At 40.3% G+C, this 17,939-nt stretch overlaps 1 protein-coding gene across 2 annotated transcripts in view; it reads right to left on the bottom strand.

Annotated features, from left to right (window-relative positions):
• Nucleotides 1-17,939, bottom strand: part of EPC1 (enhancer of polycomb homolog 1) — a 60,701-nt gene that overhangs the window by 17,224 nt on the left and 25,538 nt on the right. For both annotated transcript variants that reach the window (XM_026048760.1, XM_026048759.1), the window contains exons 3-6: nt 2,879-3,038; nt 1,277-1,422; nt 987-1,193; nt 648-796 (exon numbers count right to left, since the gene is read on the bottom strand). In XM_026048760.1, coding sequence (XP_025904545.1) covers nt 648-796; nt 987-1,193; nt 1,277-1,422; nt 2,879-2,978 — 602 coding nt within the window. In that variant the 5' untranslated portion in view covers nt 2,979-3,038. The remainder of the gene's footprint in view (nt 1-647; nt 797-986; nt 1,194-1,276; nt 1,423-2,878; nt 3,039-17,939) is intronic.

Raw genomic sequence — 17,939 nt, 5'->3', positions numbered from 1 at the left:
AGCTAACGATGTCTACTCAGATCCAAGCTATGAGCTGCTAAAAACCATTCCACATTACAAACATAATTTACTGTTGACTAGGAAAGGGACAGTTGATGAACTGCAACATTTGGTCCTCAGAGCAGCTGTCCAACAGGATGTTGAAAGGAGCATTAGTCTGCAGAGATGACTGACAGAGCAGCGTGTTTAGAAATGCTTTTTGTTTGTTTTGCTCAGGAGGATATCATATCAAATGCTGCTGAAAGACAGCAGAGACAATGAAGAAAGGAGGAACAGTAAAGCTTGGAAACTGCCTTAAACAGCTGGGGTTTTGTGCATTAAAGTCCTGAGAACTTGAATTTAGAAACAAATTTTGAAGTTTAAATAAGTCTAAAATAAATAAGTTAAATTTAAACAAGTTTAATTTACTTATTTATACATATGCATTTAATAAAATCTAACAAAGATTACAGTGACTGGGCATTTCCCTGCAATGAGCGACTTCCAAATGTTTTATTTTGCTCTCTTACAGCTATTATATATGAAAACATACTCTAACTTAAGCAAGAAAAAGTCCAAAACATTAATTTTAAAATCTTCCATGGTGGGTCATCAGAAAGCAAAGTATTTTCCAAACCTTTCTACAACAGTATTTCAATAAACTTTACCTCTTTTCCATAATTTCCAGTGTTAAATGCAGCAACTCCCTCTTGCTTTTTTCCCTTCTCTTTATCATCTCCAGGATGGTTACTGCACGACTCAGATCTCGACGCAGCTTAAGCATCTTCTCGTAAGACGCTTCATCATTTTTTCGATTCTGTAGATACACAAAGCATGTGCTTAGACACATCTTTAGAACCATTACTCTGAATTAAAAGAAAATTYGCTTATTAAAAAGGTGTTTTATGGGCTTGATATATAAAGAAACAGTCCTGCTCTGTAGTATATAAGCTACTATTTGGGAGTAGGAAGAAAGAAGAGAAAGAGGAAGTTATTAAGCTACTTACTTTTCGCGTCTGCATCTTTTCTGTTCGTCTTCTAAAAGCAACATAAGGATCATTTGTGCTGGAACCATCTCGCTTCTCTTGTTTCACTGCTGGGATAAGAGAAGGACCTCGACAGTTTTTCCTCTTTTTAATCCAGTACTCATACACTTCTCTGATCAATTCATCATCTTCCTTCAGCAACAGCTTGGCCTCTTGCAGGCTGACTGGCTAAATGTAAAACCCAGCATGTCACTTTCACATGGCGAAACACGTAGTACAAGTTTTGCAGTTTATTTCAAATAATGTTGTACCTGTTGACCACTGCCCTTCTCTAGTCGGTCTATCATCTCCTCAAATTGCAAAGGAGAAATGTCCATTCTTTTCTTCAACTTGCTCACAAAGACTTCATCTTCTGAATCCAAGTCATAATCGGGTTGCTCAGCATCCAAACTAAAAGCTGCAAGAGGGAAAGTTACAGTTTTACCGTGGCATTACTATGGCAATGTTTTGTTGCAATGGCAGCGTCTGGAATACTGGCCAGACTMTTACAGTTTTCAGAAGATGACAAAGCCATTTGTTTCTAAACTGCAGTAACTCTACTTGGAGACTAGATCTAGTTTCTTTAAAAAGACATAAAAAAAAAGATATCTACTTGACTTAAGGAATAGAAATTCACTGGTACCCAAGCCATTCAGTGACTTTCAACCTCACTGCACTCAGCACAAGTTGGGTTTGTCACTCCTCACAGCATTCTGTGGTCCTCAACAGGACACTTTCAGTCTCAGAAGCTGTGACTTCAGCCCATATGTGCTTTAAAGCTACTTCTACAGGAAGTACTTGCAGAGGTCACTGTAATAGTCCCACCAACAAGTTTTTGTGACCTAAATGTGTCAGAATAAACTGGCCCAGCACTGAATATACCCAGGGTATATTTAATACAAGCAATGATTCTGTAGAACAAAACTATTGTTCATTCTTTCACAAAATCCTAYGAAGATAGAGTTGTTTTAAAGCCCAAGACAAAATTCCCCTAGTTCTTATGCCTTTTGTATATTGTTTCAATTTCTAGGGGAGGAAGGTTCTTTGTGAGGRTGCACTTGGAAACAGCYTGTGTAAAGCATCACTTCCTCCCCWGCCCCTTAAGAAAATTGTTTTAGTATCATAAAATATTAGCTTGAGTTRTTTTTACACAAGAACACCCTCAAGACAAAGTAAAATAAATACTTTAGAAGATCACATCACTTTGGCTGCTAGACCACCAGGTAAGGAAACAAATATTAAGGTACCTTGGTATCAGGATGGAAGACTCGCTAGGGAAACAGAGACGGATACTAGCACAGTGTAGTGTGCTCCAATACTTAATTCACCACTGAAACYTGGTCTGATTTAGAAGTCCAGTATTTAGACAGACTTAACCAGAAATKAGATCAGTTTACATAGAAATACATAGAACATGTTGGCAAATGCCACCATGGCAGTTTCTACTTGGCTTCCCAATCCATTCTACTGTCATTTTATCCTGGTTAAACTTTGGGGCAAAGGTACTCTGCCTCTCACCTATTACATACTCTCCCCCTCAAGCATGTTTATGTCTGTCTGCTTTTCTTAATGAACCTAGGCTTCCCTGTGAACTCTAACCAGTGAGTTTTGACAGAGAACAGAAATTGGCCTCTAACTGCTAAAACTCAAGTATTAATATACCACTTTATTCAAGGATATCCATCTCCTTCCTGCTCACAAATTAAAGAGAGCCTTTCAGCAGAAGTATACACTGTTCTACACATTGTACAAAATTTAATTCTCAGAAAGCAGGCTTGAGCAAGCTGAAAAGACATGTAAGAAGAACCTCTTGAACTTTTGGCAAAGAAAGAAGTTATTGGTGTAGACTTCAATGAGTTAGTTGTTTGACTTACGCTGTATGTGAATCAGCTGCTTTGGCATTTTAAACTCTCCAGGATATATAGATTCATAGTAAGCAATATTACTTTCTGCTTCTGGGACTGGTATAACCATGTTATCCCTCTTCTCTCCGTATACTTGTTGTGCTGAGATAGCCCGCTGGAGATGATGTTCCTATTTAAAAAAACAAACAAAACCAAGTCAGGGTAAAAATCTGAATGGGTATTTTTTTCAGAGTTTGTACTTTTCAGCGTTTAAGCAGATTTATGCCTTTGAAATTGCATTTGTTCCCAGGGCAGAGCCCAGCCAGGGGACAAACCAACCGCGCAGTCCTCCCCTCCTGTCCCCCCGGGTGGCACCCAYGGGTGGGTCTCCGGCAGGTGGCGCTTTCCCCCTGGCCAAGGGCACCCGCTGCCGCCGCAGCTCCSGCTCTGGGCACTCCAGCTTGTGCGGGGGCCACTCAGGAGCTGTGGGACAGAGCTGGGAACAGCAGCTACAGGCAGGCTGACCTCAGGTTCCTTCTGGACTTTCTATGGCCACRTACTAACAGTGACACCCGGAAAACAGGAAGGGGGCTGCCCTGATCTCCTACTGCAAACAAATCACTGTTCTTTTAAAAAAAAAAAAACACCCACAGAAGAGCTATATCTAAGACATTCTTGTATAGTAAAATGCTTTCCATTTTCTTCTTTCTGCGAACTCATCAAATAAAGGTTAGCATTAACTATAAACTGTGAAAGTGAGAATAATTAACTTTAGGAAATTTGCAATTGTTTCCCAAGCTTAGAAGCTTAAGRAACATTGAAAATTGTTTCATATTCTAGCAATTTTATGCTGCCACTATTCAATCGAACCATTCAGTTCTTCCTGTGATGCTGACAAGGACACTGACCAGCATCAGTAGAGAAAGATTTAACAACAAAATGCATAAGATGTGTAAGTCCATGTAAATGACTTGCTGATGGTACAACATATTTTTTCCTCCTAGTAGCAAAGTTTAACTAAGTTTCTACCTTTAGATATTATCTCCTAGTAGCAGATGCTGAAATCAGATTACTTGAAATGAGCTGCAGCAATAAGAGCAGAATAGCCAGTTTTAAAACTGGAGTAAAACAGATCAGTCCTCAGCTATGTATGAGTCTTCCTTTACTTTTGTCTGCTTGATTCCCAAATTATTCCCATTGAGTATTATTCATAAAAACAACTGACACCTTCCAACTAATGGCAGATAGAGAGGAAAGAAAAATAAAACAAACTTCATTCTATACTGCCAAGTGCAGCCTCAGACCGTAAGATCTCTTCCAAGGAAAACAGAATCCTTTGCAAAGCAGAGGTAAATGGGGGGAGGCTTAGCAGAGTCGGCAGGAAACTCCACTAGATCCATTTTGATCCTCTAGCATCTGGTAAATGTAGATACACATGTCATCTAAGAGAGACAACACCCAAAATGATTTTTTGGCTGCAGTGACTACGGAAGTTTATTTTCTACTTGTCGATCCACTGCTGCTGGACACCTCTATTTGTGTCCCAACACCTACTGGCTGCTGCAGAAGCAGGGATTAAGCCTTATTTCCACCCCATACAGTCGGATCAATGTTACGTTAGATGCATGGTGTTGGTCAAAGAGTCTTGCCTACAACGGCAAGGGCTTGCTGTTCTTGCAGTCACATGAAGAACCTCCAGGACATATATCAACTCCTATGGTTTTGCTCTTCTTGTTGTTTGGTTAGCTGTTCTGCAAACACACATTGTTTCAGGGAAGAAAATGAGGCCAGACACTGAAGTAAGATTTTGATTTCTTTGGTTCTTCCCCGATTAAGAGACTGGTACTGCTAAGAGAACAAAAAGCCTGCCCTAATATCACAACAGGTACAGTAAGAAGCAAGGACATGTGAACAAGACTCTTGAAAAGCAATCACAGCACAAAACATGACTCTGCCAGACTTTATTATTCGCAAACAGAACAACACTAGTAGTTGAAGAGGAAATAACTGTTAGCAGACCCAGAAGTTCTGGAAGCAACAGGCTATGAGCTCCTGCACCGAAATGGGAAGGAATGAGAGCAGACTCACATCTGCTTCAGCTCCTCACAGCAGCAGATGCTCCTGTAACCAACCCAGCAACACACAACACAACCCTCTCCTTCACCAACAGCAGCTCGGCCCCAAGGCACAGATCTCCGCTGGGAGCTCAGCACCTCTGCCCTTCTGATTACATAGCCCCCTATCAGGTGAGACCAGGAACTCTGGAAGCACTTAATCTTTAGCACAAATATATTGTCAAACATGGACAGCCAATTAACCTACCAGAGCTTCCCATTTCTATTCTGCAGCCATTCTTGGGTGCATTTGCGCAGCTCATTACTCCCACTCAAATGCAACCCTCCATTTAACTGAAACTGCAGCCATTCATTTTATAACACACCGGTTTCCTCCGTGTGTCAAGAGGATTTGAATTCTCAATCCTAAACGTGCTGGCTGCTCTTGGTGTTCTCTTCAGATTTGAGAAGCAGATGCTGTAATCCAAATTACTACTGAAAACACCAGCAAACATTTAAGACAGACCTTGGCAGAAGCTCAGCACATCATTCCACTTTGACCAATAACCCATTTCCAGGTACATCCTTCCAACCAAATGTACTTATTTAACAGTCTCTGTAACACGTTTTTGCCAGCATGTCAAAAGCCATTTTTAAAGTCTAGATGCAACYACCATTAGGTTCCTTGCTTGCAAAAGAAGTCAGACTGGATTAACAAAGTTTATTCATGAAAAACTCAGATTATTATTAGTTTTGTGGAGAGAGATTAATATCTTTCAGACRAGCACTGAGGCAAAGTAATTCAATTATTTGTATTTTTCCAGGAACTGCAATTAAGGCAGTTAGTTTGTGGTTCTTTAGTTTCCACTTTCCTATAGCCTTGAAAAGGTAGATGCATCTTTTCCCTCCTCTCCTTTGCAATGTCATCTGCCTTCTTTACGTTCTCCAAAAGCTGTGAGGTTGCTTCAGGCTATTGCTCTAAATTCCTTAGCGCATTTTGAGCAAAGCTCAGTCTCTAGTTGTGCTGTTAGAAGGAAACCCTCTTCACCACCACTGCGAGGGGCAGCCTGATGCCTCCTGCTCTCACCTTCACACAGCCCCTGCCTTGTGCCAGGTCGACCCTATGAYAACTGTTTAGGTGACCGAGGCCACAGGAAACAGACTCTCTCCTATGATCCTCTGGAAGCAACCAATCTTCTCCCAAATTACTTCCCTAAAGTGCCTTAGTTGGGGAGAGGGGGATCCCCTCCGGCAGCAGCCACATTTAATGTCGTAGCCCTGTCCCTCAGTGCCAGCTCAACCCTCTGTTAACAGTGTGTACATGCAACACAGCTGTTTTTTTTTGTTGTTGTTGTTGGTGCTTTTAAATAAGGCAAAAATAAAAAATAGGTTTTCATATCTTATGACAAATGGACACTCCACTTTATCCAGAGACGGTGGAAATGTCTATCATGATCTTCACCCTGCCTAAACACTGACAGGACAATCCCTTATTCTTTGTATTCACTGTGTATTCTAGGTGAGTCTCACCTTGTGCCTCCGTTTTTTTAAGGTAAACTTTCCATGTGAAAAATACTAGTTCACACTCATTGGTTTCCACCTTACACACAYGCACACTTATATCTTCAGTAACACTTGTTCTCTAACTCATACTGAAAGTTGCCTCAAGTTATTTTACAAAGTTCCCATCCAAACTACTGAAAACAGAGTTAGCATCATCTTCTGGCTCTCCCAAACTGTCTCTCTGGGATCATTTGTACATGCGTAATAACATTTATATTTAAATATATGTTTTATATTCTACTATTCTTCCTTTTCTAAAGGGTATATCCATGGAGTCAAGAGTTTTTTCCTCACTGAAACTGCCTTCCTCTTTTACATTAATTACTCCCAACTTACTAGCAAGCTCAATACCTAGAAAGGCTTTCTTCTTCAGTTTGTTTTCTAAAGAGCTAAAGGGTTCCACATAAAGAGCTGCTTGAAATAAAACTGTGGAAATGGTTTTGCTATAACGCTAATTTGATCRACTACTTTCAGAATGACGGTACCTCAAATCTCACTCCTTCCTTGTGCCTACACTGGTACTCATCTCAAAAATACACTATCTGCTTGCAAGCCTAAAAATTCCACTCCCAATCCTTGCCTTTCAAGTTCTTCTGCCAGACTTTTAAACAACCAGCCGCCGCTTTCATCCTCCAGAAATCAGCCTAATTTGCCAGTCTACCTGACAAGCCCACTGAACTAGCAGCTCTTTTTCTGATGACCCAAAATGTAGTAAAATATCATGAGCTTAAAAAACTAAGTAAAATTACAGATCAACGCAATCCTTCTCCTATTCTCTAGTCTGATCCTCTATTACTTTTAAGAGATCAAGTCTGTCACTTGCATCATTTTTTATTCCCCACACACTGCGGGGGATCAGAGAGGCAGCCTCAGTGTCAACTCCAGACAGGAGGGAAAGCAGGGAAAGGAGCAGAGCAGCCATCACCAGGGTCCAGAGGAACAGCTAAGCATAAAGGAACAAGGGCTTTTCTTGAGCTCTGGTTTAAGGGCAAACATGACCTCTGTCAAAAGATGATACGAGAACAACAGCGTAAATCTTCAAGAGAGTTTGGTACGTGTCCAAGTGGCATTTACAGCACACCACTTAAAGTGCATGCACATCATTTTGCATAGTTTGGTAACCAAAACACAGAGTGCACTGTAATTCTGGCTTCCCCAATTACACTCTGGTCTGCAAGCAGAAGCCAGGAGCAGAGTGATAATCGAAACAAACGTTGCTCCTTTCTCATTTTGAGGATATTTGGTGAGTTTGTGGCAATTAGATGGTTAGATCTGGAGTTACAGTTTCTCCAAGTGGACAGGCAGTGGCAAAGCACAAAGGTTATTTTGACAAAATGTCTATGTTAGAAGACACCTTGCAGACTACAGTCTGAGAAAAACAATATGGTACATAGCATTAAAAAAAGGACATGAAATGATGTTATCTTGTCATCAATAGTCTAACAGACCAAAGCCACAGATTGTTACTATTTTAGAAAATYAATTCAAAAAATGTTGGGATACTCTTTGCTGCTTTGATGACAACAAAAGAACAATTTTGAGTATTTGGCAATTTGATTGCATATTTCTTCAAAGAATTTCTCCAATTTTTTTCGGAGCTCTTAAAGGAGGCAATTATTTGAAGCACACCTGCCTACAGAAATAGCCAAACCAAAGTCAGGAGTAACAAGCAGTACATAGAGCAGAGCACAACGTCTTGCAATCCTCAGAACCTGTCTTAGGGAAGTCTGTACCCTCTCACTGGGAGAAGCAACAAGTGGAAGGTAGGGGGGAAGCCACCCATGCACGGGGAAATAAGGGAATTTTAAATACAAAACACACCACAGGACTCAAATCCACACATCTCTCAAACATTTCTGCACTTGAAACACAAAAGCTGCACAGGACACTGAAACTGATTCTCTTGCTCCTGGCAGCCATGTAGAGATACTGTCCATATTCATGGATATTCAGCTTCAAACTAGAATGATAGAGCAGAATCCTGTCACATCCCTCCCCGACCTGGCTGTCATCTCTCAGCTCACATTACCACGTTCTAAACAATAGGACCAGAGAGAAGTATCAATAGGTGGTTATCAATTAGTACTGAATTCAACAGTTAAACTAAAACAGAGTCAGAGCTGAAGTAAATTTAAGGACACAGAAGCTCAAGTACCTAAACTCACAGTCCTGTCTTTTATACGTGCTTTACCTTGTGGTCCCTTTGGGAAAAGCCTAGAACAGTGCAAAACAAAACAAAACAAAACAAGGTAACCGCAGCTCATCTTAAACACAAACACATTACCCKCTAATTAAGATTAAATAAAAGGAGCAGGGAAAATAAAATAAAAAACCCTTAAGGTGCAAAGTTCATTATGACATCCACGAGTTGATAAAGATATGCCAGAGCAACCAGGCTGGAGGCTACAAGATGAAGCTTTTTTGGCTGTTAACGTCACATTCCCTTTTTTCCCCCCTCACAGATGGTTCCTACATCTCGTTACATCCTGTCGGCAGCACCAGGGTTTGCTGATGCAAGGACAGTGGCAGGTGGCACTTGTCATCTCTGCAGCGAGACCCAGCTGCCCAGCAAGGCTGATATTCAGACTAATCCACCACAGAGCATGTAGCAGGACTCCTGAAGGGCCTTACTGACCTACTGYGTGCAAATCTCTCTCCCGGCTCCCTCCTTCCTTGACCCACTAAACTACAGGCTACATCTCGTATGAAGATCTCTAACATGAATGGTCAGGATAGATGACCTCTTTTGGATAGAGATGGTCAGCCCACTCCAGAAGTTTATGCACCAAGTATTCAACCTGAAGATGCTGAAGGCGGCACAAGCAGAATAACCAAGGCTTCCCCCCAGGCTTCTCTCCCCCACACCAGGCCTTAGTTCTGCAACCAACTGAGCAGGCAATTTATAGCCCCTGGCTGGGAGGGAAATGCAGAGCGATGTGTTAGACAATTACATTCTAAATGCTTAAGATATCCTCTTTTGTCTTATGCCTCCCCCTACTTCTCACGTTCTTTCTGGCCTCTAAACTAAATATAACTAAATAACTAAATATAAATAACTAGCTAAAGCTAGTTATTAGAAACATGTTTCTGTGACACTCCTTGGGGTATGGGTTTTCTACCACTGCAATGGGAAGGGGGTCATCCTGGAAGAGGCAAATGCCAAGTGTGGTGCAAGGAAATGAACACACAGCCAGAATGCAGTGGCCAATCTGGAACATTTTAAACTGTTGATAGACATATACCCTATCTGAATCTCCTTTGCATTTTTTCTTATTGCCAACTATTACAGCAAGTTGCTGTAGCATCTTCTAGCATGACTGAAAGCAAAAATCCACATTCACCATTCAGAGCAGGCCATGCAGCTTATTACAGAAGAGTCTAGTATAGAAACACCCTGCGCAGCTTCCCTTCTACTACCTCACACGTAGACCTAATCACACTTTACAACAGGCTAACTGCTAGGACAGGTTGAAAAATTTGTTAGAGCGTCTGACTCCCACCAAGTGCTGGTGAAGAGCTCTGGCCTACCCTAACCGGTGTGGTTTAACCAATCTGGTCCTGCCTCACAGAGCAGAGAAACCTTCAAAAGGAATACCAGCAATGGGTCAATCCTGAGCCACACTGATCCCCACACCCTGAACAGCAAAGTCCAACCTGAATTCCAGCCTACCGCCTTTGGAATGGACAAGCTGTCCAGCAGCAMCAACTACACAAGCCACTTCTAATGCCAAGTACATGCATGTGACATAGTACTTTGGCTAATACTTACATTTGGCCAAAACAATTACATGTAATCAAACACCACACGGACAAAAGGTCACCCAAGCACCACTGTGTTTCCTTCCCCTATGAAGGGCCTTGAGGAAGACAGTAGTAGATCACACCCAGTTCTTTACTATGGCCTACAAGGCATTTGAAGCCATTAAGCCACTGCAAGTGGCCTTTAATTAGGGCTCCTTACAAATGGAGACAGGGTAAACATCAATTTAAGCTGTCTAAGGACTCACCCAAACCACAGGCCTGGAGACTTTCCCTGCTCAGGCAGCTGAGGTCTCAAATGCTCTGAATCAATCCAAGAGGTAGACAAATTCATTCCCTTGATACTGAAGTGGAAATTAGTAGAGCAGGACCTCAAACTATCCCTCTGCCTTCCAAACATGGAATAAAACCATGGAGAGAGCTTCTGTTAACCAATGGATGTCAGTTTCGTGAGCAGTCAATTAAGGATTCCAGTGTAATTACTATAATAATAAAATCTCTGCTACAAATCCCAACTTAAAAATAGCTTCTAGGATTAAACAGCAATTGTTGGGTAAAAACATAAGTCTTTTTTTAAAATAGGCATTTTTGTAATTATCTTGTAATTTTGTAATTATCAGGGAATTTTGCTAATTAGTATTTTTAGTACGGACACTAGTTAAAAATTAGGTCAACCCTGGTCTTGATCATCTTAGTTCACCACTTTCCTCGTGTTGAGATGTGAATCTTTTAAGAACTAGGAAAGCTGCCTGCCTTTTTCTTCGCTGAATCTTGATATACCTGTGGACTTCCACCAACAAACTCATGGTGAACTATTTAAAACTTGGGGACATTTTCATTGGCTTTGTTTGCTAGGCAAATTGTGGTCTCATTATGGACAAGTGAATGGAACGAAGATGAATTTCCTATTCTGAACTGCTGTGTAGTACAGTCAAGTAGACCAAAGGTGAGAATAAGACTGATTCGAGACAGGCTAGAGGGAACATACACAACCAGTAACTCTTACAAACTGGCAAAACTAGTGTTTAACCCATGCATTATGCAGTATAGTTACTACAACTGAATTTTTAATATCTCAGTCCTCCCAGGTACAAAACCCATACTGATCACCTAGAAAGACTCAACTSCTTTTCAAATCACAGTGCACTAAATACATTTATAACTGTAAGACTCAACATCAGTTTCAACTATTTTGTTTAGAAACTACTGATAGCTTAAAATTAGCAGAAAAAGCCACCCACTTTCCTAATGCCCATAAATATTCCTGCTCTTTTTCTCCATACTGACTCTGGTCCCACGCACCCTGCAGCCTATACAGCTCAGACACCCAGGGAGGTGGAGGGCAGCCTGAGCAGGGAGCTGCATCTCTTCCCAGAGGGCCATGCCAGGCCCTATGGAAAAGGCACAACCACCTGCCTTTTCACCCCAGCACATTATTAGATTGSTTCAGTTTGTATCGTTGAGCTTCATCACAACCGCATCTCAAAAATGCAGCTTTGATCGCAAAGCCAGYTGACGTTGCCACCTCTTACCACAGCTTTTCGGATGCATTCGTGACGTAGTTTAGTTTGCAGTGCAGGGTATCAACCTGATTAAGATTTGACACTCATCAGTACTAAGCTACACACACCCTCTAAAGTTGTAATCTATTCTAGATAAAATTAAAAATATTAATTTTATTTGAAGCAAAGTCTTACACTGGAATGAGAACACCCCCAGAATCTAACCTTTCATTATCAGAGTTCCAGCTGCAAGGCCAGTAAAGAAAGTCTGTAATAAATCTTTAGAGCAGAAGTTATTTCATTTATGTAGGGAAGATGAAGTGCAAGTTCAATCTACTTTTCCATAGCTGACTTATAAGAAATTTGGATGAAGTTCCATTTTCAAAGATATACAGCAATACCTTGCTGCTTGTTTAAACCTTATCACAAGTCTGCAGAACTACATAAAACAAGTCAAATAGTTTGGGATGGCAAAACTTGTATAGATATTATTGCTTTTCTTTTTTTTTTTTTCTCTTAAGTTACAGGCACCTGAGATTACTGTAAACACTCCTGAATGTCTTGGAAAGAAAATGTCATTCGAGTCACAAGTAACATGGTAGTCCAGGTGAGCAAGTAACAAGTTTCTATTCCATTTCCCTCCTCTTCTGAATCTTGATGGTCAGACACACAAAAGGTTGCAGTATTTCCAAGAGATTGGGCCCTACATTCCAAAAAYGTCACAGAAACTCATGCACAGCACTGGCTCAAACTAAGGGGTGAGCTTTATACCTACCCTTAAGCACTGAAGTATAAAAGGACTTGAGCAGTAAGCCAGGGGAGTTGAATGGACTTTTATACAAAGTTTTAAAAATTTGCTTTGCCAAGTATGAAACACAAACATGAAAGGAAAGGGGGGTGGGGGGGAACATCATCGGACTCCTCTTTCTGACAAGAAAACAAACACAACAAAACAAAAAAGTCTTTAATGATGTTCACAAAACAGGCCACTATTTCATCATCAGCTGTCATGAGCCCATACTGATGCCAAGTTGTTTTTAACAGGTCAGGCTTGAGACATGCCTTAACTGCAGAGGAAAACAGAATGTAAGGATAAAGTCATGCAGTTCAAATATGTGTACACATATATATCTGCATCATTGAGTACATATAATAAAGAATATATATGAAGTTTTTTATATATACACACACACACATATACAACTATAAATATTAAACATATAAAGTATATACTATTTTCTTCCACTATGACTTACAGCGTATCTCTGCCTTTCCGTTTTTAGCTGATGGGAAATTTAGAAATATTCCCTTCTACAGTATAGACTGCACAAACTGAGGGGATAAGGTTAACAGCTTCCCAATTCCAAGAAGGGTGTTCACTCAAAGATATAGAGAGGAGAAAAAAAAAACACTAAACAAAAAAAAGTGACCAACCAACCACCACAAAAGAAGAAAAAAAAAACCCACAGTCAGACACAGTCAGAGAAAGACGACCGAAAACAACACCCAGGACTAGCATTTTTCCCTCTGTGCTTCCAGTAACAAGACTCATTTCCTGAGCCTGTAGATGAAATCCTGCAGTACCAAACTGTTCAGCCTCAGAAGCAGACACCCAATTTCACCTTGACCAGGCTAAAGCAAAGTCACAGGCACTGCTAGTAAACTAGTGCTTTAAAGAGTAGAGACCTGTTTGGAAGCAGGGGCAGAACAAGGCTAGATCTTACCAGAGAACCACTTGGCCTAACACTGTCTCCCAAATCAGCTCCTGGGCATTCCCGCTGAAGGCAGCGAGAACAGAGCAAACCCAAACAGCCAGACTTCACAACGGAGCTCTGAGCTGTGAGATACCGATAGCTGGAACTTTGCCCAGGTATTTTAGCCCTTTTCAGTCCGGCGTGTACCATGCAACTATAAGTTATTAACCGTGTCTTGCCAGACACCCGACATAGATGCAACTCAAATTCTGGTTGAAACACTGGGGCCTCTGAACACACAAGGCTGCCACAGCTAYAGCTTCCATAAGTCGTCTCATACTTGTATCCTCGTCAGGATTAACTTTCTCCTCTGCAGAGTACAGTCTACCATCTCAAGCAGATTTAGGCACTAACCAATGCCTGTATTTACACTGAACATTTTACAGTATTCTCAGTTTGTATGGGGACAGCAAAACATCAAAACTATTGTCCAGAAAATGGAGAACATCAGAGAAAAAAAAATACTGTTTAAATGATTATCTTCAACAAAACTGATCAAGAAAAGGGAAAAATAGCAGTATTTGTGTTAATTTATTTGCTTAGCAGTTGAAGCTCAATTCCTCTCCTTCACTTGCAAACAATTGAAATGGGGGGAAAAAAGCCCTGAAAACCCAAACCAGTCACTTCTGAGAATAGTCATGCGCACACATTCCATATAAAAAATTCATATATCACAGGCTGACTTAAATTTTTTTTTWAAAAAATAAACCTTTGGACAGAAGATTCTAGAGCATCTTGTTAAACCACCAAGCTCATGTTTGAATTAAGAAAATCTGTAGTAGTGTCATTTCAAGCCTACAGAGCAGGAACAGGCTACAGAGAAAGCACAAGGTGAATCATACTAATGATTAAAACACCTACGCAGCAAAGCTCAATTCTGCAGACTCCACAACATCCACCTGTCAGGCACTTTCTTCCCCTGTGTAAGATATCACATAGCAGTGGAAAGAAATTCTCATACAGTGCAGAGCACAAATGTAGGCTGCACAAGAATGCGCAGGCTGCACCAAGCCTCACCCCTTATTACTCTCACATTGTCAATGATATCAAAGTTCCCATTTTCTCTAAAACAAAAGCTGAATTAAATTGCCTGAAGGAGGAAAAGAAACAGAGTGCATTGGTTGTGATGCCTACTAGGAGGTAAAGATTTTATATACACCAAGATAACAAGATATCAGGCACACGGTAAATCTAAAGTTACTCCCCCTAAGAGTAAACGTGCTATAACTGACATCCAGAAAAAGCTGTACCTCAAAGCGTAAAAAAAAAAAAAAAAAAAAAAAGTATTACAATTAGGATAGAATCGTTATAGTCAGCTAAATTCTGTCAAAACATGTTCATGACAACCCTAGTAAAAATCACTACTTCTTGACTAAATTCAATATTGGCTTCTATATTCACAACAGCTGATATACCAGAATTTCAGGTCTGATGTCACGAAAGAGGAAAAGTGCTTCTTCATTAGTGACAGTAGCAGGGGCAATACCAAAAAACTTAAAATAGACTCTTCAAAGATTACACCACTGTGATGCACTTTTCTATATACTTCCTGCTGCAGATGTCAGTCTTCACTTTGCAGAGCTACAGATTTAGACAGTTTTGAACTTGCCTATACCTGAATGCAAAAAGATACTACCTAGAGCAGAGACTTGCATGAAGCAGAAAGGTTCAGTGAAAAACAAACAAACAAACAAACAAACAAAAACCCTCCAAGTTTTCTAAGGAGTCAAAGATGTGTTTGGGACAAGGAAGTGCTACATGCGCTTGAAGTCAGGTGCCAAATCTTTGTTCTGCATCTGTTAGCTATTTCCTAGAGTCCTGTTATCTACAAGTTGATCAAGATTGCCTTTAAAAGCATAAGATACTAGCATTCCATATTCATGATCCTTTTACAGGCAGTTAAGGGCAAGCTCCAGTTCTGCAGGCTGGTTTCAGTACTGAACAACTGAGGCAGGCAGGAGATAACACTGTGTGGGTCTGGGTAAGGAAGGCAGGATGAAGAGCAAAGGTGAACAGGAAAGGTTTACTATGAGGCCGAGCACTTCCCTAATGCTTAAAACCTGAATGTATTACACTGTACAGCGAGAATAATCATGATTATTTTAAGTGGCTGAAGGCAACAAAAAATGACTACCAAATGTGATTTACAAGGAGACAGCGTCAAGGCAAATTCAGTCTGCGCTTTCAAGTTCAGCCCCAAAGGCCTTTTGATCGCTCTTCCCTCAAAATTAGAGGCACGTAATCACCTTTTAGGCATTTTGTACTTTCACTTCTCCATCATTAAAAACATTCATCACTTTCATGCACTTAAAACAAAACAAAACAAAACAATCCTCAACACAAACACACATTGCACCTCTGCTAACACTCCTTGCGTTTATGGCACTAATAAAAACCTGTACCTCGGCAGGAGGAGATGCATCTCGCTTCCTCTACCAGCCATAGGTAGGAGAGTTCAAGCCCATCCTGACAGTCACAATCCACCCAGATGCAATAAATCATAATTATGTGGGACAACATAATTACGGGTCCATTTTTCCACCACACATTCAGCTGCTAAAATTATAGCTGAGTTTTAATGGATAACCCCTGCCCTGTGTTATTACTACACATATGCATACTTTAATGTGCATATTTAATATATACAAATAAATAAAGCATAATAAACATTCTAGAAAATGGCTTTTTGTCCTTCCTGAAAATTGAATTCAAGACTTTAGCTCAGAGGCAGTCAGATAAATCCTTTTACAGAATATAAAATATATCCTGTAAAATATACTAGTCATCTTACTTCCCTACCGTAGTACCTATCRCTAGGTAAACTTGCCCAGTTTGCAAGCAAGCTCTTGTACTTTGCATCAATTCACCATGTTCCTGCTGCACGAGAAGTATGTGACATACAATGGAATGTACACATTTATTTATAGAAGAGTCTTTAGCACATCTTGGCTTGAAAAGTATCCATCTGATATTGTATATTTTTAGAGTGCAAAAAATGAGAGATCCGAACATATGCTTATAAATTAGCAAGAAGAGTCTCAGTTTCATACTGCTTCCTGCATCAAATAGATTGATTGTTCAATATGACTCATGAGTTTCTTCCGATGTCAAAAATAAAAAGCCAAATAACTGATCAATCAACAGGAATAAAACCAACATTCTAATGCACTTCAAAAAACACTTGGCAAAAGGTTTAAGCATTTTGGGAACATGCAATTCCAATAAAGATCATTGAAATATTCTGCCAGATTTCACACACAAGAAAGAAAGCGACTGGCGAGGAGGAGAAAAAAAAAAAAAAAAAAAAAGCGCACACAAACACAAAGTACCAAAGGAGAGAGACACAACCCTCTTTCCTCTCGTATTTAACAGGACTTAAGTTCATACTTTGGCCACATTATCCTTTTCTTGATTTTTTTTTCCTTCTATCTCAGAGATGTCTGTCTGCCAGAAGAAAACTTCAGGGGTAATATCACAAAGCATTTTATAACAACAGTCTGAAGACACCTGGAAGTTTTTTCCAACTGTTCTGCACCTTTCTGCGTTTCTGACAGTAAACTGCCACCCGCAAGGGGTATTCTATAGCCTTTTCCTCAAAAAAAAAGTGTTTTATACTTTTCCATATTGGTGAGTCATGAAGGGAACCACCACCAGATGAAGAACATTGGCCATTCACAACAAAACATATTCCTGCCTCCTCTCTCCATTCAGTGCTGAGATACAGCCTTGACCTAATAAAGTCAGTTCAGTAACAGCAAGCCAAAATATCCTTCCATCCTTGGAAAAGAAACTGCTGCCAAAAACAGCCTTATGACCTCAAATTCTGATTCCAGCTGCACAGTTTCTAAATGGATAATCTGACTTCCTTCAAAGCCTCTGCAATTAAGACTGCCTGGTGTTTGCACGTAATTTGAGTAAATTATTTTAACACACATGCAAAGGTAGTATTGCAACAATCCTTCCAGAAAGTAAACTTCTCAACTATCATCTAGTTCTGTAGAGGTCTGAGGAGAAACGACACCACAGCCTAACACATCCACACGCTCATTCTCCCTGTTTATGGTGGTGAAAACCACAACCACAAAGACAAAYATTCATCAGCAGCAGGGAGGTGAACTGTACACACTCCGAGGACCACAGCCTCTGATTCAAGAGAGTTCAACACCACCAGCCTCCACATCTAGCAGTTTTTACATGTTTTAAATCTCCTTTTCCTCTGTTAACAAAAAATAGATGCTTCTTTTCCAGAGTTTGCTTAAGTACAGGGAGAGGAACAATAAAAGGTGAAATGCACATTGCTAAGAGATAACGTACGGCTTTCTGCATTCATGAGAAGACTAATACTGCAAAACATTCAAATGCAAATATTTTTTCCAGAAAATAAATTGTAATTTTCCCCATTGTAAATTTAGGATATGACAGATACCACTTTTATTGCTGTATTAAAAAAAAAAAAAAA

Source organism: Nothoprocta perdicaria, unplaced genomic scaffold (genome assembly GCF_003342845.1).
Source record: "Nothoprocta perdicaria isolate Ctin4 unplaced genomic scaffold, notPer1 scaffold_57, whole genome shotgun sequence".
NCBI lineage: Eukaryota > Metazoa > Chordata > Aves > Tinamiformes > Tinamidae > Nothoprocta > Nothoprocta perdicaria.
Note: the sequence above shows the minus strand (reverse complement) of the source record. Positions and strands in the feature narration are given on the sequence as shown.